The sequence below is a fragment of the Electrophorus electricus genome, chromosome 9 (genome assembly GCF_013358815.1).
Source record: "Electrophorus electricus isolate fEleEle1 chromosome 9, fEleEle1.pri, whole genome shotgun sequence".
Taxonomy (NCBI): domain Eukaryota; kingdom Metazoa; phylum Chordata; class Actinopteri; order Gymnotiformes; family Gymnotidae; genus Electrophorus; species Electrophorus electricus.
In genome coordinates, this window is record NC_049543.1 from 2,559,307 (window position 1) to 2,587,146 (window position 27,840).

General features: G+C 42.4%; 3 protein-coding genes and 1 long non-coding RNA gene across 4 annotated transcripts; 3 read left to right on the forward strand and 1 right to left on the reverse strand.

Annotated features, from left to right (window-relative positions):
• Positions 1-139: 139 nt before the first annotated feature.
• gpsm1a (G protein signaling modulator 1a) lies at positions 140-3,177 on the reverse strand. The gene is made up of 3 exons (XM_027003082.2): positions 2,966-3,177; positions 1,561-1,939; positions 140-1,383 (listed from the first exon to the last, which is right to left on the reverse strand). Exons 2-3 carry the CDS (start codon positions 1,870-1,872, stop codon positions 1,198-1,200), a joined length of 498 nt encoding a protein of 165 aa, XP_026858883.2. The 5' UTR covers positions 1,873-1,939; positions 2,966-3,177; the 3' UTR covers positions 140-1,197.
• Positions 3,178-8,313: 5,136 nt separating this feature from the next.
• Positions 8,314-8,952, forward strand: LOC118242041. The gene is made up of 3 exons (XR_004776527.1): positions 8,314-8,460; positions 8,617-8,733; positions 8,870-8,952. It is a non-coding gene; the product is annotated as an uncharacterized LOC118242041 (long non-coding RNA).
• A 2,330-nt stretch (positions 8,953-11,282) lies between these two features.
• LOC113573028 lies at positions 11,283-17,724 on the forward strand. The gene is made up of 12 exons (XM_035529627.1): positions 11,283-11,363; positions 11,603-11,684; positions 11,831-11,980; positions 12,205-12,284; positions 13,370-13,441; positions 13,532-13,647; positions 14,169-15,952; positions 16,085-16,264; positions 16,364-16,609; positions 16,733-16,873; positions 17,048-17,173; positions 17,302-17,724. The coding sequence occupies exons 3-12, from the start codon at positions 11,936-11,938 to the stop codon at positions 17,452-17,454; spliced, it is 2,943 nt and encodes a 980-aa protein (XP_035385520.1). The 5' UTR covers positions 11,283-11,363; positions 11,603-11,684; positions 11,831-11,935; the 3' UTR covers positions 17,455-17,724.
• A 433-nt stretch (positions 17,725-18,157) lies between these two features.
• qsox2 (quiescin Q6 sulfhydryl oxidase 2) lies at positions 18,158-26,820 on the forward strand. Its single transcript, XM_027003063.2, has 12 exons — positions 18,158-18,477; positions 20,414-20,514; positions 20,764-20,812; positions 20,924-21,029; positions 21,254-21,344; positions 21,581-21,726; positions 22,009-22,152; positions 22,736-22,865; positions 22,961-23,083; positions 23,373-23,523; positions 23,832-24,020; positions 25,072-26,820. The coding sequence occupies exons 1-12, from the start codon at positions 18,246-18,248 to the stop codon at positions 25,575-25,577; spliced, it is 1,968 nt and encodes a 655-aa protein (XP_026858864.2). The 5' UTR covers positions 18,158-18,245; the 3' UTR covers positions 25,578-26,820.
• The last annotated feature ends 1,020 nt before the right edge of the window (positions 26,821-27,840 follow it).

Sequence of the window (27,840 nt, forward strand, 5' to 3'; positions counted from 1 at the left end):
GGCTGGCTCTGATAACCTGGGGGTGATTCTATTCAGGGCTTGCTTTTTTCACTCTGATGAAAAGAACACCCATAAACCCGCACTTTGGTTTCAGCCCAAAATGGAAAAGAAAACATGACTCTGGTTATGCAACCTAAAATTTTGTGCTGTAAGGGTTTTGTTTTAATTGAGATTATGACTTAAAAAGATGCACACATCTTTGAACATGAACATGAACATGAAGATACATTTTTGTGATCATGAAAATGCATTAAAGCATTCATTCTTTGTTTATTGTTTGAAACATAAAAAGTGTTAGGATTTAAAATAATAATCTATCGACACGTTTTGCTGATCAAAACTGTATACAAAAACTTTATTCATAATCATCAATTCAGATTATCTTTAGAACTTGTGCATTTCGTAATTATCCTATTATTAGTTGTTTATCTAAGGAATAAGAGAGTCGTGGCTCATAATATAGCTGAAAGTACAATGAAGAAACCCTATGCCATGGATAACTCTCATGTTCCAGGAATCCAGAACTTATTGTGTTGTGTAACATACTGACCTCATTAGGCTTATCAGAACCGTATCTGCTTGCAGGTTATGACCGACAGCCGTTGTGATCCTGACCTACATTACTTTGTGCGACAGAAGTTAGTACTGTTAACCTTAAGTAGGCTGTCAACCATACGTTAATAGTTATCGATGGTGACGTTGAGAACAAACATTTTTGTGAGTGCAACTATAAAGAATAACGGATTTACTTTTTCGTTCCCTCGTTTTATGTTAAATTGTTCGTGTTTGGGTCCCACCGCTTTGCCCCTTGAACGTAAAGTGTTAGACTATACCGATGTTTTCCAAGTTTTGTCCCGAAGCAACCCTGCGCAGCAAATGTGAGCGTTTTGTTCGCCCTAACGCGTCCGTTTTGAACCCGTGAAAATGTGAGTTAATGCATGAAGGTCTAACTAGCCGATAAACGGAGTAAAGCTTTTTAAGAGCAGGCCAAACGCTAAATATATAGTGCAGACATACTAGGACTAGGTATGGGAAACAGTGGTAAAGACTTTATGCCTTTGCTAGACTTTAAAGTCTAGACCTTTTTCAAACCAAAGTCACCTAACTGTAATATATCCCTCTCAGAAGTGTGTGGTCCGGAATGGCCTTTCAGAGTCAGTGCTTAATGAATGTGTTAACACTCAAGCTCGGCAGTCTCTAGCTGGAGACTTCAGAGGGCTCAGGTTTGGGCTCAGAGTCTGTGTCATCTTCCTCATCAGGATGAAGGGAGACCCGCTGCTCATCCATACGTTTAGCCTGCACTCTTTGAATAAGATTGAAAAAGTCTTCGTCTGGATCTGGAGCTGGAGGTAGAGAGCACCTCTGATCATTGATCCGGGAAGACTGGTGGGAAAGCCATAGTACGACAAATTGAGTAGATGCTCAGGTCTTTTATCTGTATTCAGGTAACAGATCCATAAAGAGGAATATGATAGTAATGAGAGCAGATTAGCATGAGGGGTTAATGAGCAAAATTACATTTGCATAATATGCATTCTAAAGACTAATATTCAATGTTACCTGATATTTTATGAGCATATTAAAGAATTCATCACTTAGGTCCTGTGGATTGCAGGTTGCGCAATGCTGGCTGACGTTGCTCTGTGCTATCGCGATGCCCAGCTGATCGTCGATGCTGGCCCTCTGCTCGTCCAGTCTGCGGCCCTGCGAGCTGGCTATCAGGTCAAAGAGCTCATCTGTCTGGGTGAGGGAGATGAGGGAGGTGGCATCGGCGACTGACGGGGACCGGCGCTCAGGGGAATGTGCCCCGGATGAGGCCTCTCGGGGCTGGCCGTTGAGCTGCGGAGGCTGCGGGCCACGTCTGTTCTCCATGCGGCCAATCGTGGACTCGCGCCGGATGGCAAGGGGGAGGTCCTCATTAGCGGAGCCCTGGCCTTGGCTTCAGAGAAGAAGAACACGACAAGTGCAGTGAGACAAGTATACAGAACAGGGGGCCTTGGACAGCAATCAGGAACACTGGAGGCAAGTCTAAAGAACTCTTGCAATAACAGGTATAATGATCACTTCCTTCCAGCACTATGCCTGAGCACACATGTTGTGCTCACCTGCTAAAGTGATCCTATTATCTCGGACAAGACTTTAATTTCTCTTATACTGCAGCAGTGTAATGTTCACTGTGGGGGTTTTTTTTTAAAGCATGTGCATTTGAATGTAGCCATCATGGCCTGGATTGAACTAGATTGTTGAAAGCTATCATGATGCAAGAATTTAAGTATGTAATGTCTGAAATCTTTTTAATAACTTAAGAATGAGACAAACATTCGTCAATCTTGCTATGTCCGGGTCAGTAAGGAAAGTATTAAGTGTAATGCAGATTAAAAGCAACAATTAATAATTATTTATATTGTACCTCTGTTCAGGATAATTAAATATTATTTCTCAATAGAATTAGTATAACTGGCACAATGATTCACAAACAAAATAAGCTACTATAAGTTATGCAGTTGAGGGCCCAGAAAGTTGTTCTCACTGCTAACGCCAAAACTAGGTCACAGAGAATAACCTAGTTAGTGCTGGCATGATGCACAAAATGAGGCCCAACATAGTTTGAACAAGTGAAACAATTTCAAATGAGAATACAAGTTATATAGGTTTGCATTTGGTTACAGATTAGCACATTATCATTCATTTTTCATATAATTTGAATCATTATTGAAGGTGTTTTTAGACCATAGACATGATAGATACTCAGAGAACAAAGGTAAAATAATAAATTACATGACAAATGTAATGACACGGAGATGTTTGCATCTACAGATCTCTTTTGTAAAGAAAGGAAAAACTTTCACAGAATGCACAGACGGAGCAGCTGCCTGGGATTGTTTTTAGCTCTCAACAGCCTTAGAAGCCATAGCCCAGTCACAGACTGACTGAATGAATTCCTAGGTAGACGTTACAAACACACCTTTCTTGCCTGACACCCAAACGTAATTGTTATTGGGTAGACGTTTCCATCTTGCTAATCTTCTTCCATAACGACACAAAAAAAAAAAAATTGATAGAAGATTATAAAAGGTTTGTTGTAATCCAGAAAAACGTGGTGCACTTCCCGTTCTCACGCACCCAGCTTTCCTAAGAGCAGGATTGTGTCTGTTTTAGAGGGAGAGGAAGCGAAAGGCAGAGAAAAGAGGGGTGGGGGGTGGGGGGGGGGGGGGGGAGATGGGGCGCAGTTGCCCCTCTCAGCTTACATCATGGTTGCTATAGGAACTGAAAATCGCCTCCCAAATCTCGCTCTTGTGCACTCACACACACACACTTGTAGACACAACCAGAAGTGCACACACACGCTTGTACAATGTATGCACAGAAGCACACACATACACACACAAACTCACTGCACAATATAGACACACAAAATGCATACACACACACACACACACACACATACACACACACACACACACACACACACACACACACACACACACACACACACACAGACGCTCCACGACTGGCATTCCTGCTTTGTCGAGCTCAATTCAATGCTTCCTGGAGGATCAATTGCCTCTCTCGGCCCACTGTCAGTAAAAATTGCAGCTCAATTTTTCTAGGTCCCAGAGGCCAAGCTTTGTAGTATCACTCCAATTTTTATTTCACTGCTGTGATCAACGAAAACATGAGTGGTTTCTGCAGGGACCCTGTGGAGGGTGGGGGGTGGGGGCAATAGCAATTGAATCGCAGAAACCAAAGCAACGCAGTGTAGCCTGGGGCCCTGCCTGCAATGAATGGATGAATGCCAGTCCGTTCAGAATGCCTGCAGGAGGAATAGAGCAGCCTCTCTCTCTTGGGATTCCCCCCTGGTCCAGCTCTGCCTGGCAGCCAGCAGGCAGCTGCTAATCCAGTACTATGTGCGGGTCTCCTACCCATTACTGTTCATTGAGCTATGCTGCACACACTTCGCCAGCTGTCTTCCCTCTGCACCATTACAGCGGTCATACACGCCCCTGCACTGTGGCCCAGCTGCGTGAACCTCGATTGCACTTGTGTTTGTGTGTGTGACCAGATTTGATGGCTGTGTTGCGACTGATGCACGGAAATGCACTGCTGATTGCTCCACAGAGCAGAAGACAAATGCATTTGTTGATTGTTTTTACTTGCATTTAGCAAGTAAATGTTCTAAATGTTTTACAGCATTTAGCAGAAGCTCTTGTCCAGAGCAGTTACAAAAGCCTTGCCACTTGGAGTTCTGGTCCCCCCAGCCAAGAAAACTAAATCAATTTGTGATCCAAGATGCACAGGTCATTTGCCCTGCATGATCTCCCTGCAATAAAACTCTGTTAGAGTGTCTGATTTTAAGGGGCTTCTACACTTTGAGAACCCATGTGAGTTTTTGCCTCAGATGATTCATCAAAGCAGGAGATGTCTTCTTTCTTTCCCCCATGAACATACAAACACGTATACATATACTCATTACACTCATACACTCACACACAGGTACACACATGCATACACATACACGCACGCACACAGTTTTGTTAACTTTACATGCTCGTGTTTCTACAGAGTAGCCGCACATCATTACTGGAAAAAATCGGCACAAAAGCGCTGCACTACATATATTGTGTAAGGTGTTAAAAATGTTCAGGGTCTACTTACAAGCAAGGACACAGCAAAATACCTGGACAGAGTATACAGCAAAAATGTGTCTGGACACAGCAAAATACCTGGACAGAGTATACAGCAAAAATGTGTCTGGACACAGCAAAATACCTGGTACCCAATTAACACATGCAGATTTGAATGAACACCTAGAGTATTTATCTAAGCTCATCTGGACATAGATGAGCTGTGTAGGAGTTCATTCAGCGCTGTCGATGCAGTACTGTATCTAGTGTATTAACAAAGTGTAACCTCTAAGGATGTGATAGGGGACGACTGGGGTTCCCTTTACTGCTGTAGACTGTTGGGTTCTGTACCCTCGCTCCCACCCTCAATGGTCAGTCTGTGCGACAGGGGAAACCCTGCTGCTGTCTGAACACAGAAGCACTTGTTGGAGCAAATAGCATGGAAGCAAGTCAGATGCCTGCACCTGGTCGCACTTGCAGGCTTCCCAGAATCCCACTCTAGAAGCCATTAGACTGCTTGACTTGTACAAAATAAATGCATAAAATAAAAACCAAACCCAGCTAAAATAAGAACCAATATATCACTTGCTTATTTACAATCTTTCACAATTGCTAACACACTGTAACTGGTACTTGAGGAACAGTTACTAAAATTAATTGCATATATCCATTACTTAAACCAAGTCAGCCAAAATAAAATGTTTTCTGTCTTTTACTCATTTTTTAAAATTCTAAACCATTCTAAAGCACCAGTCTCCAATTAGGTACAACATTGGAAAATAAAACCTCTTGAGTTTATTTGGAAACCAAAACATTTCAAAATACTACACTATACTATACATCTATGGGCCACATCCAGTCCTCTCACTTATAGCATAATTATTCACGTAGAAGTCAGAGCTCAAGCAGTATAAAAAGGCCATTGGTGGCTCTACTGAAGAGGAAGAGGAGGGTGAGAATAAGGAAAAGCAAGTATAACAGCCTCATATGAGATCTGCTCTACTATATATGAACACATGAACAGTTATGGTTTTAGCATTAGGGAGGTTGGACTACATACTGTAAATATTGGAAAACATATCTGAAAAACTGCCATCCAATGAGGACGTCAGTGTGTGTTTCTTAGGAATATGTAAACAGTGTTATGTGCATGTCATTTTTGCAAAAGCACTATTTTGAGTCAGATAATAAGAGTTTTGAGTGCAGCATTTCATTTTGCAAGAGATGTGGGGGAGGGGGGGGGGGTTGTTTTGTTCTGTTTTTTTAGACTTTGGTAAAATATCAGTAAATGTGCTTGAAGAAAAAAAAATCAATGAGCAATATTATGAAATTTGTGGTTAGGCAGAGAGTATTGTGTGAAATGCTTTGAGTTGTGTGGGGACACTTAGAACAGTCACATAGTTAACTGATGGTCTTTTTGTATCTTTTTTAAGTACAGGATTATACCATATTCACAGTTCCTTACAGTAGCTGTTTCCTCCAGCTGTTTCCACTTTGAGGAACAGCTTATGCCTGCAGTGATTACAGACTGATAATTACGTGTCCTTGCAAAAATGAAGGTACATTTTATCGTAGAGATTTTTGTTTTTTGAAATGTGTGCAAGCATTTGGATGCAAACAAAGTAATAAGCTTCATCTTCTTTTTTAAAAAATCACCGAAATAGCCCGAATGAACTGCGAGCGGCCAGTGTGCGGAACTGGCGGCATGTCTACCGGGAAACTTCTTGTTGCGCGTGTTGAAGCGTCACTGTTTCTAGGAGAGTAGCGCGTGTCAACAAAATCGGTGAAGCTGTCAGTGAACATGTGAAGTTTGAACAGATCGAAACTTGCTGAACCAAGGCAGGCGACGACTGTAAGTCAGAGATTACCTTCGACATTTCTTTATAACGATTTCTTGACTAGTTCTGAAAAACTGTCACCTATGTTAAATACGGCGAGTTTTCATGAGTTAGCTTTTAATGAGGATACTGATCATATGTTATTCTGAGAAGGTTTGTGATTACCAGTCAATGTTATATTAATGAATTCATTTATCTCAGAATTTGGTATATGTATAGCTATGGGGGTGAAGGGTTTGTTGGTTTGTTTGTTTATGTGCCCAGAAATATATACCAATAGGAGTAGGAAAAGAAGTAATATGCTACCTGTAATAGCCTACTGACTGTGCTCCTGAAGCTCACCTGGTAGAGCAGGTAGCGCAAGGTGTTAGCAACACCAAGGTCATGGGTTTAGTAGTTCAGTTTAGGAAGCACAGATACTGACATACTGATAAATATATAAACTGCTCTGGATAAGAGCACCTGCCAAATACTGTAAGTGTACTGAGCAGTAACACGGGAGGCTTGGCAGGATGCAGAAACGAGCCCTGTAGAACACAGTGAGTTATTTACACACTACAACGAAGACAGCGTAGCACCAGGCTATGCAAACGAGCAACGCTCGCACGCACGCGTGCAAGCAAACACACACACACACACACCCTCACACACACACACACACACACACCCTCACACACACACACACACACACACACACACACACACACACACACACACAGGGAGACGTTTGGGAAGAGGGGGCTGTGCCATGACACCAGCCTAATAGCGATGGAACTGGTTGCCCCCCGAAGAAGCATCTAAAAATTATGAACTGCCTCTGATAGGGCTGATTGAGACAAATGAAAACGGGGGAAATAGAATGTCAAATGAAAAATGCACCAGGCACTGCATTTTATGGGTGTAGAGCAAAGATGCATATGAGGCTACTACAGTGAAGAAATTTGATAGGATTTTGTTCTTATATTATTTTTAGACATTGCTCTAGAGTATAAGCTTTTATGAAGATGGACAGTTCTTTTGTTGTTAGCTCACGGTAAGAGACTTGAAGATAACATGTCAAAACCTAAATCATGTTTATACAATGCCTTATGCACAGGTAAATATTTTTAAATATTTATTCATATTTTCTAAATGTTTTTTTTTTTTCATTACACATTGAATGTTTTAGTCCTGACTTGTTCTTAGGTTATAAGTGGGAGATCATGAATCTCGCTTCCACAAAGAATCCAAGCATGGGCATGGGTGATTTAGATGCACATTTATGATGAGCATTTAGCTTATTTGCTTTAGCACATCCTGAAAGTTACTGTACTATGTCACAAGATATTTGAGTATTTTAACAAAGTGAATGAACACCACACTCTTTAAACTCAGGAATGCCTGCTGTGTGTAGACATCAGATGAACCCCGATCGTCCAGAATTTTCCTACCAGAGTTAACTGCAAAGGGTGAACACAAAGATGAACAATGAACAAGAGATTAGATCAGAGGTGTTTCAGAAGTCATGACTCACTCCCCAGGGTCCCCAACAGGTGGTGCTCCGTCCCCCATAGAGGCCAAGCATATGGCACTTCTGAGGAGTGGTTCCCCGAAGTCTAAGGCCTTGGACAATCTAAGGGTGAAGGTCCAGCACCAGAAGCTGGGGAATATTCCTGGAAGCCCAATAATAGAGGCAAAGCATCAAAACCACATAACCAGGAAAGTCTGCCGGGCGGCCAGCAAAGGTCTGTGAAACAGAATGACATCATCCAGGCTGCAGTGAAATAGATGTAGAGGCATACAGGGATGCCATGGGCAGGAGATTGAACCATGTGAGACTCTTTTGAATTAAGTTAGACTGTAATAAGGTGTAATAAAATTTCTTTGGCCAGGGGCAAGACTATTACCGGGTACAGCCAAGGTAATAGGATTGTCACTGAGGAGAGCCTCCAAAAGCACTTCCTCACCTACAGCCTGCCACCTTAAACCAGCATCTCAGGGTACTGCACATACGAAAAGTAAGAAATGATTTAATGGGCAATTTCCTGTCTCAAAACCTAATAAAAGGGATATCTTACTGCTTCAAAGCCAGCATTTACTCCTTTGCATGTTATATAATAAATGTTTAATAACTTAGCCTTCGAAGAAACTTTCTGATCGTTTCCTTTACAAAGAAATAGAAGCGAATACTGCTTATATATTTGCTTGGAGAGATGCCCAGAAGCTTGTGAAAGAAGTCTTGGATTCCAAGTCGATCAGTGCCCCAGGATCTCAGAAGGACAACACCATGGGTATGATGGAAAACTCCACATTCTTATTGTGGCATAATATATTGTAGTCAAACCAGATCAGCAAATAATGCATCAGATGCACAGTAAATAGCTCCTAGTATAATTGTTGTTATCAAGTCATGTACTTAATTAACAGATCACAAGACAAAATACACACAGATGGCTCACCAGCAGGCAGCAGCTTCAAACATCCTGACTTGGCCAAAACATCAATCAAACATGACTTTATCTGAGAGGTCAGACCATCATACACCTGTAAAAAAAACTCCCATAAGTCATGGTAAGAAATCCTCTGCCCCAAAATGCTCTTATTTATCAACAGAAACCAAAACCCATCCAAGTGCCCTTCATCTAGCGAGGCCTCTGCAGCGCCCTCTGGTGGCTGTGCTAAAAGCCTTGTAGTGTGGCCATCATCTTTGAAAGGGAAAGAGAACGAGACTCATGGCACACAGAGTCGACTGCAGAAGCAGAATTCAGAGGAGGTGCGTAAATACATGCACCAGCAGGCCCTGCGGAGGACGATGAAGGAGCGTCAGATGAGGAGAGAAGCAGAACTCGAGGAGGAGAGAAAAAGAAGGAGTGTTCAAGAAGGAGTGAGGGAGCAGAAAGCAGCTCTCCTGCGGTCCAGAAAACAGACACAAAAGTCTGAGGTAAGAGATGTCTGGAACAAATTCCCTGGATGCTTAATGAGCAAATATTGTAGTCATTTTCAATTTTTCCAATGGGCAGACTTCACTCGTGCATGTTCGTTTAAGTCATCTCCAGAGACCTCAGTTCAGACAGCTCCATCAGCTGTCAGAGTTATAAGCGATTACTCTGCTTGGCAATTTGAACCTCACAGCATGAATCAGTTATTGACCCTTGACAGATCTGCAACATGGAGAGGGAGCTCAGTGCAAGAAGGTTGGGTTGTTGACTCCATGTGCATAGAGCCCCTGTCATAACTATCTCACTATTCATGAACAAAAAAACTGTTAATTGTCATTACCAGAGTATGTACTGTTTGAGGCTTGTCACACTGATACTGAAGCATAAATCTAAAGCAGTGGAAGCAATTGAGTTTTAACGCAAGCTATTGTAGATTGTGTGCATGCATGAAATGGTCATTTTACATATAGAAACTTGCAGTCTTCTACAAGTCAATGTCAAACACGTTACAAACATCTCATGCCTCTATACATAATATTTACCCAGCGTGTATGAGTTCAGTAAGCTCAGATAAAACCCCTTTGGACTCAAATGATGAATTAATTATTATTCATTAACATTGAATTAATTATTAATTATGTGAACATGAAATGGTTTGGTGTCTCCTGTGAAGCTGTTGTTTTTTTTGTTTGTTTTTTGGTCATATTAAATGGGTTTCGTTTCAGACTCATTTTCCCTTTGGTGCTGTTTGGTTTTCATTTTCCAGAAAAACAAAAGTTCTGATAAGAAGCAAGGACATCTTCTCCGAGGACGGGAACGGATCACAAACACTAGCGAGGCCCACGGACAGCCCCAGGGTGAAGTTAGGAGTGTAACCAGGGGAGGGCAGTATTCACCAGCTTTTTTCAAACGTCTCTCCATCTATTGTCACGTTTGCACTGTTAACTACAAGTTATAAGCTCACTTAACTGCGAGTAATATAGGGAAACAGTAATGTTTCACTGTTAATCATACTGTTTTTACACACGTGTTTCTGTGTGTTAGAGCAGAACTGGGCACACATAGATAACTATAACCATCCCCATCTCCATGGTAATAGGTCTCAGGTCAGTCGGGCAGAGGCTCACAGACACAGGGTCGAGGCTCTCGGAAGGACGATCTGCTCCCTGGACACACGATTGGAGAATGCAGCCGGCCGCCTGAGGCTTGTGGGCCAGCCAGATGCGGGATCCACTGGCAAAGAGAGTGAAACTACATCTGCTGATGGATGTGTGGCAAAACAGAAAGAGACTCAAATCAACCTGGGTATGTAATGACTGGTCACTGGGAGACTGGAAACAGTATTTACAAAAGCATTAGAAATAGCATAGTGGATGAGGAAAGATGGCCTGATTTTCAAAATGTGTTTTGTAGTTCAGTGGGCATCTGCAGAGACATGTAGAAAGCAGAGTGAGCAAAATGCAACTCAGTGCACACCTGACTGGCAGGACGACCACAGACAGAGCACTGACTCAAGCAGTAAGGTAAAACAACACTAGGTCATGGCGGAGGCTGTCAAAGCCATGTACGATATTGTTAGTGTTCCTCTGCAACAGCAACTACTAAATAGTGCTAAAGCATTTTACTCAGGATGTTAGGGTGTGTCCGATAGCTCAGTCACACAAGATGTATCAGTGGTTTTAGGAGATGAGTGTTTGAGTGGGACTGACATGCCTTTTAGCCAGATCAGTGATGACATTTTATCCATGCGCTATGTATTGTGCCAGGTGATGGTCATGTCTTGTCATGCTAGTGGAGTGACCTGAGTGAGGTACGCGGTCCAAGTGAGCTCCTGTGCCATCTCTCGCTAGGCCCACGGCCAGTGGTTCCTTCGAGCAGAGGAGTTGAGGGCACGCCAGCACAGCGCCGTCTTCAGACTCCGAGAGGAAGCACTGTAGGGAGAGGACGCAAGCCGAGCTCGCGTGGCTGGAGAGCTGTAAGAAGTGAGTGCACCTCTTGCGCTTCAGGGTTGTTTAATGACATAATTTCACTTGTTCATATTCAATAAGAAAAAATGAAGATGAATGAATTTAAATGGGTGAATTACCATGCCGATCACCGCATGCATTATTGTGCTCTTACTGGCTGCTCCTGCAGGGGGCGCTTTACATACAGCAGCCCACTTTCCTGAGCTATGCTCACCATATGATTCTTACATAATATGGTCTATTGCCTCTGTCAGGCATGTTATATTAGAGGATGATGCTGTGGCTGAAATCAAGACGAAACAGGAGGAAGTACTGAGCCAACTAAGACAGGAGCAGGTGAAATCGGCATGAAGTCAAAATATATTGGCTTATGGAATGTGTATATGAAATGTAATGTACATATACAAACACACAGACAATAAACAGTAGAATGGCATTGTTGTACATACAAAACGCATAGCTTTGCTGTTATTTGTTGACAGGCAGAGATCCAGCACTGGCGTAGCGTGTATAAATGTGAGAGGCAGCACATCCTGGACATCAAGAGGTCGGCAACTCACTTTGGACAAGTGCTGCAGAGTCTCGGCATGGCAGACGGCAACTCCAGGCCAAGGGACGCAGCTCCTGCACAGGTAACTGATCTGCAGCCAGTGCAGACACTGTGCGGCACTTACATCTCTCCCTGGAGCCAGTGCCTGTCCTAATAAAAGTCACCAGGTAACAGGCCTGGGCAGCGTGTCTGCACTGGGCGAATGGTTAAAGAGAGTCGGATTGTGTGGCAGCTTTCTGTAACTCTGTGAAGATACGTGCTTATGGCTTATGGAAGGGTGTTGCTCTGTTGCTTATTTTTATGCAGGAGGGATGGAGTTTTGGCGTGAAACCTGTGATTATACCAGCTGCCAACAGTGACGATAAGACACCTGGAGAACAAGAAAGGCAAGAGAGACAATCCACTTCTATTGTCATGCATGAACACCAGAGGGTTGTTTGCCATTTACAACCGATACACAGAGGCCCACTGATGTCACCTCTGGTGTATTTTTATATGCATCAACTCAGGGATTTAAGGAAATACTGCAGTGCAGTATTTAGGCATATGCTGGGACCGTGGAGTGTGACACACGTCACTGCACGTTTTTGTTTTTTTTTTTTCGGAGGCAGTACAGGTTGCGGTACAGGATGCGAATACCATGAGGTTATTGTCTTCTTTGTGCACTGTACTCCATCACTGTTACAATGCAGCACTCAGAGTAATTACCCTGAGAGATTGGGAGAGACAGAGAGATGGAGAGGAGCAGAGAGGGGGAGAGGCTGGAGGGGAGGAGAGGCAGAGCGATTGGACCACAGAGTAAGAGAGCAAGAGACAGTGTGGGAGAGAGAGAGAGAGAGAGAGGGGAGAGGATATTGAAAGGGAAAAGAGGGCACAGCTGTAGAGAGGGATGCAGGCTTGCAGCCTGTTCTCTTAGCTTACACATCACTAAGATGGGACTGCATGTGGAGATTTGGGGAGTGGCTGAAGTCTGTCACTGGGGACCTGAAGGAAAACATCCTGCTGTACCTCTGCCTGTGTGCGTCTGTGCCTCTGCTGGCCCTGTGCTGCCAGAATGCCAGCCATGAACAGGCCAGGGTAGGAAAACCTCTCTCTCTCTCTCTCTCTCTCTCTCTCTCGCTCGTTCGCTCTCTCTCTCTCTCTCTCTCTCTCTCTCTCTCTCACTCTCTCTCGCTCTCTCTCTCTCTCTCTCTCTCTCTCTCTCTCTCTCTCTCATGCATGGCCTTCTTTCTGAGAGTGTGTATATGGTACATAATGAAGACTTGGCAGAAACAAAATACCCTTGGGATTCCACCAGAGCAGAGTGCATTTCTGAAGATCAATGTTTTCTTTCATGTGGGATGATGAATCTGTTCTAAGTGACCCCTCATCTCAAAAATCCAATCACGCTACGTTTCGAAGCCGCCAGGTTAAGTCCTGGGCTGATCCTGAGTCTGCAGAGTGAGTGCTAACTTTGATCTTGGTTCTGCAGATTTTTAACTAAAGCAGGTTTGAGGAGGCTTCTAACATCTGATGAAGTATGGAGTTTTGGGAGGAAGAAAAGGTCAGGAGAACACATCACAACAGAGCAAGAGAATCTACAAACAGCAGGATCCAAAGATACACGTGACCCCAAACATTTCTCCGTGCACAGCCATCAATGTCAGCCATGTCATCATGCCATCACTGAGAGGAAAATGAAAAAGGGGGATGAAAATTTTCTACATCAGCATGAAGCAGCACAGGCAGACTCTAAACCCAATGGCTATGGTGGGTGAAGGTTTTATAGATGTTTACATTTATAGACACTTATAGACACCTTTTTCTGTTGATTACTGTTGCAGTCAAATGAATCGCTTCACGGTGGTTAATCTCCTATCATCAAAAGGTAAAGAACTGCCTAATTTAGAATTGTGTAACCAAACCTCTTTTGTCTCTTTTAATTTCATTATGAGAGGAAAGACGTGTTGTTTTCTGTTCCATTTGAACATTAGGTCTTTCCTCCAGTCATTGTTGAGGGGACTGTAATTCATTTTCAGTGCTGATTTACAGCACATGATCAGCGGTTTTGCTGACTCATGCTTCTAGCTGAAGGATTCAGTTCTGCCTGCAATAAAAGTACTTACTGTGGTGGTTAGTACATACATCTGCACCAGGCAAAGTAGAATATTCTGGGTTCTATAGTCAGAGCTCAAATATGTTGAAAATCTTCATTTAATAGAATTTTTCTTTTTTAATGATCATATATGTGATCAGTGTTTTATAAAGTAAATACTTGTTTGTCCTTTCAGAACATGAGATTAAGAAGATTCAATCCCCTTTACTTAAACATCAACATAATCACCAATGCCCATCTACAAACAGCAAGATGCATTCAGAAGAGAAAATCCTAAACCCTACTGAAGCTCCTTGGAAGTCCATTAAGAATGTGCAGGAGTTCACAGTAGGACAACACAACCAGCCCGGCTGTGGTACCTCTGACAGGTTGCCCATTATGTCCAGTCTGTCATCTGATATAGAGGAAGACCTGCCCTATGATAATGAGGACAGCCATGAAAAAGCTGGAGAACGAAGCAATCCAAAGTTTCACAAGACACAGAAAGCATATTTTGCTTCTGATGATATGATTCTAGGCTGTGGCCAGACAATAACTGACTATGTGACTCTCAATGTGCAGAACAACCAACAGCTGCAAACTGTGTTATTGTTAAATAATAACCATGAGATTTGTGACGAGTCAAGGAAGACATATACAACTTACACACAGATGTACGATACTGATTCAGTATCACATATTTCTGGACAGCAGATGTGGCAGAGTACAAAAGAGTCCACAATGGGCAAACCACATGTTGCAAATGTGGACCATGCTCTAAATAGTGAAGTAAAAGGGGTGGAGGAGAGCCCATTCTGCGATGACAGCTTTTCTGAGACAGAAGATAAATCAGAGCCTTTCTCCCTCCAGAGTGAAGCACTGGCCTGGTCAGAAGAAGACAGAGATGTTCTCAGTGAAGAGAAAACAGACACATGCTCTTTAGTCTACGCCGAAAAGTTCATTGTCGTCCCAGAATCTTGTCTATATGATCATGGGTCAGACGACAAAGGCTATGAGGAGGGTCTCCATGGACCACTTCACTGCATGAGGGAAATGACAGCAGACTCCACCCTCTCAGAGATCCTGTCTCCTGTAGATGAGGTTTTGTCGTATGGAAGTGCTGACCTCCCTCCTTCAGTTAGAGTAGGAGGTGGGTTAGGACCAGGCAGCAACAGCTTGCTACCTCCTCCACCTGCCTTTGAGATCATCACATGGACTAGCGAGGATGACCTTCCAATTCAACCTGACCTTGTTGAGGACATTTCAATTAACAGTGAGAGGTTCCCTCCCCTTCCTGTGGACCCTTCTTCATGTAGGAGAAAGGCAAGCTCTCTAGGGGAAAGTGGGGTAAATAATGATGATGGTGTGGTCGGACATGTGTGTAAAGCACATGATCCCATGCTGGCTACAGGACAGGATGAGGAGGAAGGTTCAGAGTACACCAGCTCTCTTCCTGTAAATGAGAGAAATGACAGCCAAGATCCTCTGTCCTCCTTTTGCATTGGAGCTAGGATTCTTGTCTGCAAATCAAGACCAGGAGTGCTGAAATATAAGGGACATGCTGCTTTTGCGGGTGGTTTCTGGGCTGGTGTGGCGCTGGATACTCCCACAGGAAACCACAATGGAACTTTCAGAGGTGTGAAGTATTTTACATGTGAAAAAAACTGTGGGGTCTTGGTTAGAGCAGAAGACATTTCTCATCTACACAGAGAGCACTGCAGCAATTTTGATACTGGTGTCGATGAAGATACTTTTTCAGATGAAGATCTCCCAAATGTGGAGTCCCCAAATGAGGACTGCCAAAAAAGACAAGAGGATGGAGATGGAATAGAGAGACATGAGAACAGTGAGAGTTTCTCTGAACACATTTCCTTACGTCCAAAACAGACATGCCAGCAGGAACCATATGAAAATTCAACCAGAATAATACCCAATGATCTATCAAAATATTCAAGATCTATTGAAAAATCTCCATTAAAAGTAAGCTACTATTATTATAAACAAATGTACAAATGTGTATGTACAAGAATAGCAGAAAACATACAGAATTTTCTTTTGATAATGTGAATGTGCAAACTCTGACTTCATAACAATAATCTTTTTGTATTATAGGTCGATCATAAGATGATGTGGTATGATGAGAAAGGCAAGTTCACTGGTGATGGCCCTGGAGCTCAGATAGAAATGTTAACTGAGGAGATTTCTGTGGCTGCTGTGAAGGATGTACAGGAGACCAGGAAGAGACGCAGACAGAGAATTGGATCTAAGCATGACATTAAACCTATGGATGCTGTATGTAAACCAACTTGTGGTGCCATATAAAATTACACTTTCCAGAATACATACATTTACAATATTCCATCATTGAAACGTTTCTTCTTCGAACTTCAGGAGTTTCAAAAAAGGGATGACAGCAACTTCACAACTAACATAGCATGTCTAATGGATCAGTGGCATCAGGTGTTCCCTGAAACTCCTCCACAAATCCAGGTCAACACCCATGAGCCCAGAATTGTGTACAGCCTGGTTGATGCCACAATTGAGGTACTCTGTGCTCATGCGAATGAAGTTGCACTTGATGCTTGTGAAACACCAAGCTATTTAACCAATGATGAAAGCCACAAGGGCTACAGACAGGTGGGTTCATTTTTTAATGAATTACTTTCTAAACTGTTACTTTTAAACTGTTGTTGATGTGTTGGCTTTTGTATGAATATTATTGTTTATTCAAATAAGGACCATTTCATGCCTTCACATCAGGTCCTGTTCCAATTAGCATCTGATATACTGCATGAGGTTTGTGCTGATATATTGGAAACAAGTGGCTCTTTCCAGAACACAGAGGTTAAATCAGTGGTGTCAACTCTGCAGAGACAGCAAATATCAGTTGCCTTTTTAAAGGTAGGATTTTGAACGTGGCCATATATAGAAATAATTAAATTACATTAATGCAGATGCTGTGTAGCAAAAAAAAAAGTATTAGGCTATTTTTACATTTTAGGAAGTATACAGAATGTGAATTAAGTTAAATGTTAAGTACACAATAATTCTTTTTTAAATTTCAATTTATTCCAGGCTGCTGTGAAAAAGGAAACTCAGAAAATACTTAATCTGGAGCACACTGATCAACAAATGACAGAGATGCTACAAACGCTTTGCAAATACTGGTATGCTAAGAGGGACAGAGTGGACTACATTCTGGTTTGTACAAAGAAAACACCTAAAGCTTTGTAGGCTATGAATAATAATTCCATATAACTGATTTATTATAGATTTATCTACATTAGAGTTGGTGCAATTAGTGATGTTCCCATTTTACATCTATGTAGATCCAGGAACTTCACAACGAGGAGAGGAAGTGGGTGGATTACAGCGCTGACCAGGTCACTGTGAAAACACGACTATCTGAGGAGATTTTCAGATTACTTCTGGATGATACTATATCAGTTCTTAACCACATATACATAGCTGGCAATAAATGAGACTGTAAATTTGGCATTCTTATCATTTCATCTTGATCATTACAAATCACTTTTTAAAACATTGTCAAAATGTTTACTTCATGAATTTCATGCTCTTTATGTCTGTACAATTTTAACTCTGATCTAAATTAAACGTGTTTGAAGGCTGTGTTGTAATTACATTTTAAAATTAGAATGTTGGTCATTTTGTTCTTTACAATGTAATTTATTATCTGTTTATTTTAGACGAAGATTACAACTGTGAGGTTTGGTTCAAAATTATGACGCATAATAAAAAGGTTTTTAAAAAATGCATTCATGCGCTCTCAGGGAGTGACGAGCATTGCCCACAAAACTCAGATTTAGTTTAAACTTTTCACACGCTCTTAATTTCAAACGCTCCTAAAATGCTCTTGTGGGTTTTAGAATACATTATGACATTTAGATAATATTTGATAAGGCTTTTTTGGAATATGTAGCCTATGCTAAATGTATAAGTACTGGAACCACATAATCACATAATATGACTTTAATAGGTAAAGACAATTGATAAAGTTTATTAGTGTGAGCTTTATATCCGTTTCAGCTTCAAGTCGGACAGTTCATGCCAATGGTTTTTAAAGATGCGATAGTCAAACACAGACAAAAAAGGGAAACATGCGCCAAACCAGCGCCACAATGATGTCTATGAAGTTGTTTCCAAAAACCTAGCCATCCGTGCAACCAAGCAACAGTCTGTCTGAACGTAGATAGCTAGCTAATGTAGCCAGCTAGGTGTCTCGGGCTACAGGACTATTCCTTTATTATTTCAAATGGCAGTCCTATTTTACTTAACATGTATTACTTTAACGGCTGTATTTATGTATGGCCAGACAACCCGGTTATACACTGAGGAAGATCCACTGATAATCTTAACCAGCGATACCCTGAAGCAAACCTTGCACAACTCCTCAACAGCTTGGCTGGTTCAGTTTTATTCGTCGTGGTGCGGACATTGTATCCAGTATTCACCGACATGGAAAGCTCTGGCAGGAGATGTAAGAGGTAGGGAGACGACAGTTCGCGTGGTGGGTCCGCTTTTTAAGCCTCATATGCCTCGTCTTCCCTGGCTAGTCCTCACAGAAGTCCACCTTGCAAGTAGGGATATATTGTGTGTGGAGAAGGCTAGCTTACCTAGGTTAGGTTAGCCAGCCAGCCAGCCATTGCTTGGTCAACCAGGAGCCCTGGTGAACCTACCTATATATTTATCTACTTAACTGGCTAACCATTTTCAAGACCTACCGTGTGGAAACTTGCTTATGTCATATCTAACCCTAGCTAGCGAACTAGCAAGATTTTAGCGTAAACGTCCTGCCTCGTTGGTCACGTGTTCAATCATTTCATCGCAGTATGATTTTAATATTGGCCGTATCGGGGTCTTTTTGTACTTTCTTTCCACAATTGGATTGTAGGATTGGGTTTTTTTGTTTGTTTTGTTTTGTTTTTACCGTGAAATATCTGAGTTATTACGCTGACAAATCTATTGACTGTGTGATGTTACAGGAGCATTTGTTACTGGATGTTTATGGATATTGTGCTTCAGAGCCATGCTAGAGTTGTCACCTAGGAAACAGATCGGACACTTGTTAATGTGAGTCGTTCTCGGCTCGGACGTGCGGACACCTCCGTGCTCCCTTTGTTTGCAAGTGATTACTGAGCCGATTGGCCTTAGAACGACGGCAGGCAGCTTGGAGAAGGCAGGAAGGAAGGAAGCTCACCTTTTGCACCTGCTGGGACTGTTGAATGGTTTTGCCTGGATGAGTAACTGGATTAACAGCCTGACCCCTCTGTCCATTAGATTCTATTAATCAGCAAATACCTGTGCCTGTAAGGCAGAGTTGGACTGTGCACATTGTACTGTGATAACTGGCATGGCGGATTCATTTTTGCCTTAGTGCACTGGAGAAGGCTGGTTCTGAAAAGATCTCTCTTTTTTTTTTTTTTTAAATACTTGCGTATATGAAAGTATTAGCACAATATGCAGGAGTCACTAAAATAGTCTAGCCATTTAATATGCAATGTATATTTACAGTGTCATGGTTTGACCTTATTCTGTTTCTTACATTTGTTTCTTTTCCACAAGTCAATTTTCTTGTGGTGAACGTCCTCAAAATCAAATGCTTTTGGGGAAGTGCCTCCAAAATGCATTTGACACCCAGAAGACTTGTGACCTCCTCTTTAAAGAACAGGGAATGTTGAAATATCTACTTGGCTCAATTCTGTTTGAACAGGGAACAGTAAGAAGGGATGGATTTGGTCCTTAGGCCACTGATGAAGCACACCCATTTGTTCTCCTGAATACATTAAGTCCAGCTTTTATGGTGCAAGCTGTCGGCTGGGCAGCTCGTGAGGGGCCGCCTACCAGCTGTTACCCTTACAATAGGGGTCTCATGGCCCTATTGTCCTGGCTTGCCCTTGGTGCACATTCCCCAACATGGTCGAAAAAAAAAAAAGAGCCCCACCACCAGGTGAAGAATAACTGAGGGGAGTGGGAGAGGCGCATTGCCCCTGTGCTCCTACTTTGCTCTCCTCCTCCTCTTTTAAACCCAAACCACCCATTGCAACCTGCATGTGGATTTTTTAAAATGGTTCATTTCTCTGCTGCTTTCATGGGGCTTTTTTTTGTGTATATGTAGGGCATAAACTGAAACCTAATGTTGGTCCAGTACTACTGTCTGTGGCTAAAGGTAATGGCCAACATGAAGCTGAACATGTAGGCAGAGCCTGTTATTATGTGCAGGTTCGTGCTCACCAGACACACTGTCATTAACTTTAATGTCTGTTGTGGCCTGCTCTGAAGCGGTAGTGGGGGTAGCATGTAAAAATGCCTTCATGTGAACTTGGGGAAGCCTGTGGACCTTGGAAAGGTGGGACAGGGAGAATGGTTTATGTGGTATTCCAGTTGTGTGAAATGGCCTAACTAAATTCCCTTGCGCTACAGACTGGATTCAGGCTATCCGCATTGGAGTTCTGGACTGTGCACACGAGAAGAACTTTGACATATGTAAAGAGTTTAGCATCCACTTCTACCCCACATTTCGGGTATGTTTTGAATCACATCATAATAAGACTTTAAGCATGTAAGTGCTAAATAAAATGTGAAATGATGTGTAATATCACAAAAGGTTTCTCAAAAGCCCTGTAGCACAGAGTCTGTCACGAGACAGAAGAGCATCCCTTCTATTATTCTTTAGTAGCCAAGCTGATCTTTTGGTTTCTTGAAAAGTAGATGTAACCTGGTTGTTTTTCTTTACTGTATTTAGAATAACTCAATCATTCTTTCTGCTTTAGTACTTCAAAGCACATGGCACTACATTCGATGTTGGAAAGACATATAAAGGTGGGACTTGGTTTTCCTTTTTGGTGTTTCGTTTGTTTTTTATTAAATTGCATTGCTCCACTTTTATATAGGGAATTTGTTTACATTCTGGTTTGTATGTGCAATGGCTAGGTGCTGATCGAGAGCTTCAGACGGTAAGACAGCTGATGGTGAACTTCCTTCAGAACCACACCAGGCAAGACCGGCCTGCGCCCTGCCCTCCCCTGGAGCCATCCGGGTCCGTTCACAATCACGCTGAGTAAAACACGAACATAATAAAATATTTAAGAGTGGTTCTACCCTCTACTTTGTTGGCTTAGTCTTGCAAATTTGGGGAATGCAGGCCCCCCCCCCCTCTTCCCCTCTTTTCAATGCAGTTTTAAGATTCAGAGCATTACTTCAAATTATTCAGCAGCAAAAAGTGACTGTCATCCCTTATTGTTCGTCTCCTGGTATTTGCAGAACTGAGGACATTTTGTCCTTGATGGGGTGGAAATCGGAGCACTATACTGCAGTTATCATAGAGGATGGAGACTCCTATGTAGGAAGAGAGGTACGGACAGTGACACTGAGCATTGTCACTGCTGCAACAATAGACATGTGATGCTGTAACTATTTAAAATGTTACAACAATAGATGACAGTGTGGCAATGATATATGGTTATGTCTTGTACTGAAATGATAAAGTAATAGAGGTTCCTTGTGACGGAGTGCGCGATAAAGTTAAGCACTTTCTGAAATAACCAGGGCAATACGCTGTTCTATTTTTGTTGTTCACCCTTCACATAGGTAATTTTGGACCTAATGCCCTTTGAGCGTGTGGCAGTAAAGAGGGCGTTGACCTCAGAGAAGCGCCTGCTGGAGAAGCTTGGCATCACTGTGGCCCCTGCAGCATACCTCTTCCATCCTAATGGGACCCATTCCATCATGGACGTGTACGTGCTCCACATGCCTTCTGACAGGGTTCCCGTTGTTGCAGTGTTCTGCAATGGCCATGTCCTTCCAGTGTAATTGGTGTGCATTGCTCATGACAGTGTACCCTGTACTTGTAGCCTAATAATAGTTTACATTTTGCTGCAGTGTCTGCATTATGTATACTGAGCTAGCATTAATGTAACTGCACAAGTAACGGTGTGCTTGCACTGGGTTCATGTTTGTGTTGAGAATTTTTAATATGTATACTTGGTCCATTTAAATTTCTCTGCATATGTTTACAGGCAAAAAAGACTACGTTTTTTCTTCTCTTCCTTCCTCAAACTTCTTCCTGGAGTGCACAGGAAACCAGTGACCTCAGTCCATCAGCCTGCACTGTCGGCCAATAAAAGCCAAGGCATCGGTGAGATGTGGAAAGAGTTTGACAGGTCAGTCTGATTCACTTCTTGTGTTATTTTGGTATGGGGTGCGTGCTGAATGTTTCTTTTCTGTCAGGTGTGTGAACATCAAAGGTAAACTCCAAAATTCATTTTTGAGCTCTGTACAGAGTTTGCTACCTGGCAACATGATAAGACTGAAACCGTCTACACACCTTAAAACTTTGAGCTCTGAGACATGAAAGTGTGTGTTTGTGTGTGTGTGTGTGTGTGTGTGTGTGTGTGTGTGTGTGTGTGTGTGTGTATAAGTACACAAAGTTTCCAGAGAAACTGGATGTTTCAGACAGAGGTCCTTCATCAAACGTCCTGTTTTCTCTGTGCTTCACTACCATTTTTAATATCTCTTGCTACAGTACACTACAGTTACTCACCTGGAATATATATAAAATATAACTTGCTGAAATTTCTCACCTTAACACAAAATGTGGAAATCCTTTATTTGGTTTATTGCTTTGTTGTAGTATTACCAGCTGATCAAGGGCTTCTGAAATTAACTGCTGACTATCCTGAGAAATTAATCATGATAACATAATTAAATATAATAATATACAAGAACCAACGTCTTTTCCTTTAGGAGTAAAGTGTACATGGTGGACTTGGAGTCTGGCTTGCACTACCTATTGAGAGTGGAGCTGGCAACACACAAGACCTTAGAAGGAGAGGAGCTGAAAACCTTCAAAGACTTTGTTACGGTGGTGGCTAAGGTAAGAGCTATAAATACCCAGGCTCGTGGTTATTCTCCATCATGGGATTTACTGGCATGTCTCCTCATGGCTCTGTGTTCCTCTTCGGATTTCAGCTGTTTCCTGGCCGCCAGTCTGTGGTCAAGCTTCTGGAGACCCTGCTCGAGTGGCTGGTTAGTTTACCGCTGGACAAGATCCCTTATGATGCCATCCTGGACCTTGCCAATAACAAGATGCGGGTGAGACGCGACATTAATGTGCCTCCAAACACACCACCATCTCAACTTAGACTGACCACAGGCATGGGAAATGAATGGAATTTCATCATTCTGCTGGATATTTTTAGCCCTGTTTAAGCTCAGTCTCTGTCTGAGTGCCAAGTCCTAACTTGTTCCATATTGTGCTTGGGGGAAATGGTACCCAATATAATTTAGTTTCAGACACTATGTAGGGTAGATAGAGGCAGTGTTGGAGGGAAGTGTTTGAATGTGGGTTTTGTAACAGTTGTGCAATGCGTTGTTGGGTCAGATCTCAGGGCTGTACTTGAGCCAGCGTGTGCAGTGGGTGGGCTGTCAGGGCAGCAGCACGGCTCTGCGAGGATATCCCTGCTCCCTCTGGACCCTATTCCACGTGCTCACCGTTCAGGCCGCCAGCCGGCCAGACGCTCTCGCCAACACCGGTATGCACAGCCAAATGCCTTGAGGTTCTTCTCTCACAGGTGGCTAAAAAATGCCTTCACATTATGCTAAGCAGTCAGAGCTCCTTGAATTGTACTTGTGGAAGTGTAAAAGTGTAAAAAAGAATTACGCTTTCCCGTTTGGGGGTTGAACTGTGTGTGAGAACTGCTTCCCTATATCCTTCTAATGCTCTGCTTCTTTCTTTAATAATTTGCTAACTCTCCAGTTGTTTATTGGAGTGGTCTTCATATCTTAATTAGGACTGGTCATACTAAGCTAGAGCTCTCTCTTCTCGCTCGCTTGCTCTCAGCATTGGAGGAAGATCCGTTGGCAGTGCTTCAGACCATGCGCCGCTACATCGGAACTTTCTTCGGCTGCAGCGAGTGTGGCAGGCACTTTGAGGCGATGGCCCAGGAGTCAATGAGCCAGGTGAAGTCGCTAGAAAAGGCCGTGCTCTGGTTGTGGAGGAAGCACAACCAAGTTAACACCAGGCTAGCAGGTGAGACGCAGGCACAGAGCTCTGTTTGCTGGAATGCTTCCAGAATTCCTTTTTATACATTCCTTTTTATACTTTTTTATACACATTTGGAATTTTAAGCTTCTTTAAAACTTTAAACAGGATCATGGGCTAATAATTAGTAATTATTTAATCCTCTACATGCAGTCATTATTTGATTAAGTTCCCTTGCTCTATAGCCAGACCTATATTGCTTTTCTAAGAAACGCAAATTATTTCTTGTGCAGCTGTACCATGCATAACGAATTGTTTCTTGTGCATGTTTCCAGTGGCCTCTTTCATAAAATACCTGTTTTCCAGACAGGTGTGTGTGTGTGTGTGTGTGTGTGTGTGTGTGTGTGTGTGTGTGTGTGTGAGTGTGTGTGTGTGTGAGTGTGTGTGTGTGTGAGTGTGTGAGTGTGTGAGTGTGTGAGTGTGTGTGTGTGTGTGTGTGTGTGAGTGTGTGTGTGTGAGTGTGTGAGTGTGTGAGTGTGAGTGTGTGAGTGTGAGTGTGAGTGTGTGAGTGTGAGTGTGTGAGTGTGAGTGTGTGAGTGTGTGTGTGTGAGTGTGTGTGTGTGAGTGTGAGTGTGTGTGTGTGAGTGTGTGTGTGCGTGTGCGTGTGTGTGCGTGTGTGTGCGTGTGTGTGCGTGTGTGTGCGTGTGTGTGCGTGTGTGTGCGTGTGAGTGCGTGTGAGTGCGTGTGTGTGTGAAGGTATTTGTATTAATATATGCTGAATTCCTATGTGTTTGCACAAGCGTATTTATAGTATAAAAGTATATTCAGTTAACATCCTTTTGTAAAAATCAGGTCGCTTATGAAAGAAGCCAGTAAAGGCTGACACAATAAACAGTATAGTCAGTCAGCTCACTTCAGAGTACAATAGTGGTAAAAACAGTAGTGGACTTCAACTTAAAATTGACAGAAAAATGCATGGCAGTATTTTTAGAAGGGCTATGGATTATCTAATGTATCTAATAAAGCGATCGCTCATTGTATACGATGTCTGCATACAGGATAATATTAAAGTGTAAAATGATCGTTTTGTTTTTTGTAGGGTCAATGAGTGAGGACCCCATGTTTCCCAAAACGCAATGGCCCACGCCAGACTTGTGTCCCGCCTGTCACGAGGAGCAGGAGGGCCTCCACGTGTGGAACGAAGGCATGGTGCTCACGTTCCTCAAGCAGCACTACGGCACCGCCAACATCTCCCCCAAATACACCAGCACCAGCCGCCCGCAGGCGGGCCCCCCCACCCCTGCCGAAGCCGCAGCTTCCACCCCAGCTGGCCTTCTCCCCAGAGGGCCGAAGCCATTTCCCGAAGGCTCCCCCAAGCACCTGAGGCGGATGGACCTGATGCGTGGTGCTGGGGAGGGTGACGTAGCAGCCCAGATGGAGCACAGGCCAGGAGTAACGTTCCTGGGGATCGGCTTCTCCAGCGTGGACATGAGCCTGTGTGTGCTGCTCTACGCCGCCTCCTGTATCTTCCTCATGCTCATGTTTTTCTTCTTCCGCGTTCGCTCCAAAAGGTGGAAAGTCCGGATCCACCGGCCTTATGTATAGCAAGCAGACACTACGTCCAGGACCTGTGCCAAGAGACTTGGGTATAAATATAAGAAACATCAGCCAAGGGTTGAAGGAAACTTTAATTTATTTGTTCATGAACTTGCTGTTTTTTTGGTTGTTGTTTTTTAAGTTCTTTTCCCTGTGAATAGACCATGACCTCTTCCTAATAGTGAACTTGATTCATGATTGACTTGATATCCAGACCTAGCTGTAAGGTCAATGGCTTGTTTGGTTTTGGATCATTTTTCAATCCTACCACAAGCTTTTTCAGTCCCATCACAAGGGATTGTTAGAGGTGAAACTATTTTATTAGTAAAATGAAACAAATTTGACAACCAATGTCAAAAAAAGTCTATTTTTATGAAAATATTATGTATAGCAAAGTTATTTATACAGATTTTTAATGAAGCAGAGTGTGCCCCTAATTTGTCAGGATTTCTACACTCTGCCACACTGGCCCGTATTGCTTTTAAGGAATTTCGAAACGCAGCCGATAGTCTTGTTTATGGCATCACCTAAGGATACCATCTGAGCTGCTAGCCCTCAAATCATTGTCTTTAATTAACATCAGAAAAAAAAAAAGATTTTGCTTATCAAACTTCTAGACATTTATGATTAGTAGTCTAGCCTACAAGGACCACTGGCCTCTTTTGATAATTGCTTTCATTGAACCTCATTATTAATTCAGTTCATGTAGTGATCTGTGACGTGGTGGTGTTCTCAGATCTGTGCTAGACTGCTGGACCATGTAGCAGACTGACTACTCTGATGCTTTTTTTTAATCACATAACAGCTCCTATGTTTGTCACAGTTATTATTTCTTAATGCTTACATGGGAAGTGCATTTCTTGAACATTGACACCATTCACTACAATTGATTTTGGTTTCTGTGCCCAAATTGTATTTTTAGCTTCTTTTTGTCACAGCTACTGCGCAGCTTGAAGGACAGAGATCCGCTTGATATTTGAAATGTTGATATGATATTTCACTGAGTGCACACTGAAATTATAAATATGGAAATGGATAGTCTCTTAATGTATCTCATAAGGATCAGGACTAATGAGAATTGTTTTATTCTTTCTTTGTTGAAATGACTGGTGAACCAGAAGCATTTGAGCTTTAAATACATATTTCTTTAAATGTTTTAATTTTAGTAGTTGCTGACATAATGCACATTTTGCGTATTTTAATGCAGTAATACAGATTTAATATGAAATTAAAACTTTGTACTTGAAAGTGAGACCTGAAGTTCATAGCATCCATGTGCACTACAAACAGTATATTGTGGTGAAGCTAATGTGTAGCTACTGGAAAACCTAATATTTGTTGCCAATTGTCATTTAATGTTCTTTTTCATTTATTTCTATGCATTAAATGTGCACTGTATAGGTTTGTTTGTCTTTTTACCCCTGCTAACTGTTGAATCAGTTTGGTGATGAAATGTACTCTTAATGCATAAGCCTTACTGCATTAGTGCTTCTGTGCTGGAAGAGTAAACAAGACTCTTACCTCTTCATAATGGCACAGAAAAGTGACCTTTTCAAGTTCTCCAAAATTACATTTTGTCTTTCAGTGGTTTAAGTATATTTTTATGTGAAGAGTATTTTTGGGGTTCTTGTCTATGTAGTTGGTCCTATTCTCTAAGAGGAACTGTGGCATTTTATATAATGTAAGTTGTATTTGGAAATAAAAATGTGTATATTGGCACCATTCATGAATGCATTACTGACGACAAGGAAGAGATTTCAAACTTGGCTCGTGGACGTTTCAGTGCTGCATGGTTGCATTTGACCTCCAGGGGGAGGTATGGAGCCACCTCCTCGTGCACCGCCTAGACTGCAGTCTCTTCTCCCTAGGGACGTCATACATGTGACCACGTAGTCGCTCTAGCTATTGCTAACGTTCCATCTGTCAGTCTTAACAGATGTGGATTCCAGCGCACTCTGTTCAAGGGTGAAATAAATGTCTGTGTTCAAGCACTTCAGGCTTTGTCTTTGACCCAGTGAGGCAAAGATTTATTGATTTTGTGAAAGTTCGTGACTGTTTCTGAGGAATGATCGATGCATAAAGTGAAGACGGACTGGAATGTAGTTAAATGTGCATATCTGACCGTGGTTCATGGTGCCTAGCTTCTGTTGTAGCCCAGCTTTGCTGTTTTCTTTTCCTTTGGCTGACACAGTTTCACAGCTTTTCAAAAGAGGAGTTGGGTGAGCTCAGCTCTTGCAGTATTTACAAGGGCGTATGTCTGACATACATTATT

What these genes read in the sequence shown, in the direction of transcription:
- gpsm1a (XM_027003082.2), bottom strand. Translation starts at nt 1,872, where the DNA reads ATGGAGAACAGACGTGGCCCGCAGCCTCCGCAGCTCAACGGCCAGCCC. An exon ending in ATATGCTCATAAAATATCAG is followed by an intron (nt 1,384 to 1,560) that starts GTAACATTGAAT and finishes CTTTCCCACCAG; the next exon opens with TCTTCCCGGATCAATGATCA.
- qsox2 (XM_027003063.2), top strand. Translation starts at nt 18,246, where the DNA reads ATGGCAGTCCTATTTTACTTAACATGTATTACTTTAACGGCTGTATTT. An exon ending in TGTTGGAAAGACATATAAAG is followed by an intron (nt 20,813 to 20,923) that starts GTGGGACTTGGT and finishes TGCAATGGCTAG; the next exon opens with GTGCTGATCGAGAGCTTCAG. An exon ending in ACCCATTCCATCATGGACGT is followed by an intron (nt 21,727 to 22,008) that starts GTACGTGCTCCA and finishes ATATGTTTACAG; the next exon opens with GCAAAAAAGACTACGTTTTT.
- LOC113573028 (XM_035529627.1), top strand. Translation starts at nt 11,936, where the DNA reads ATGGCAGACGGCAACTCCAGGCCAAGGGACGCAGCTCCTGCACAG. An exon ending in ACACCTGGAGAACAAGAAAG is followed by an intron (nt 12,285 to 13,369) that starts GCAAGAGAGACA and finishes TTGGTTCTGCAG; the next exon opens with ATTTTTAACTAAAGCAGGTT. An exon ending in GCCACAAGGGCTACAGACAG is followed by an intron (nt 16,610 to 16,732) that starts GTGGGTTCATTT and finishes CCTTCACATCAG; the next exon opens with GTCCTGTTCCAATTAGCATC.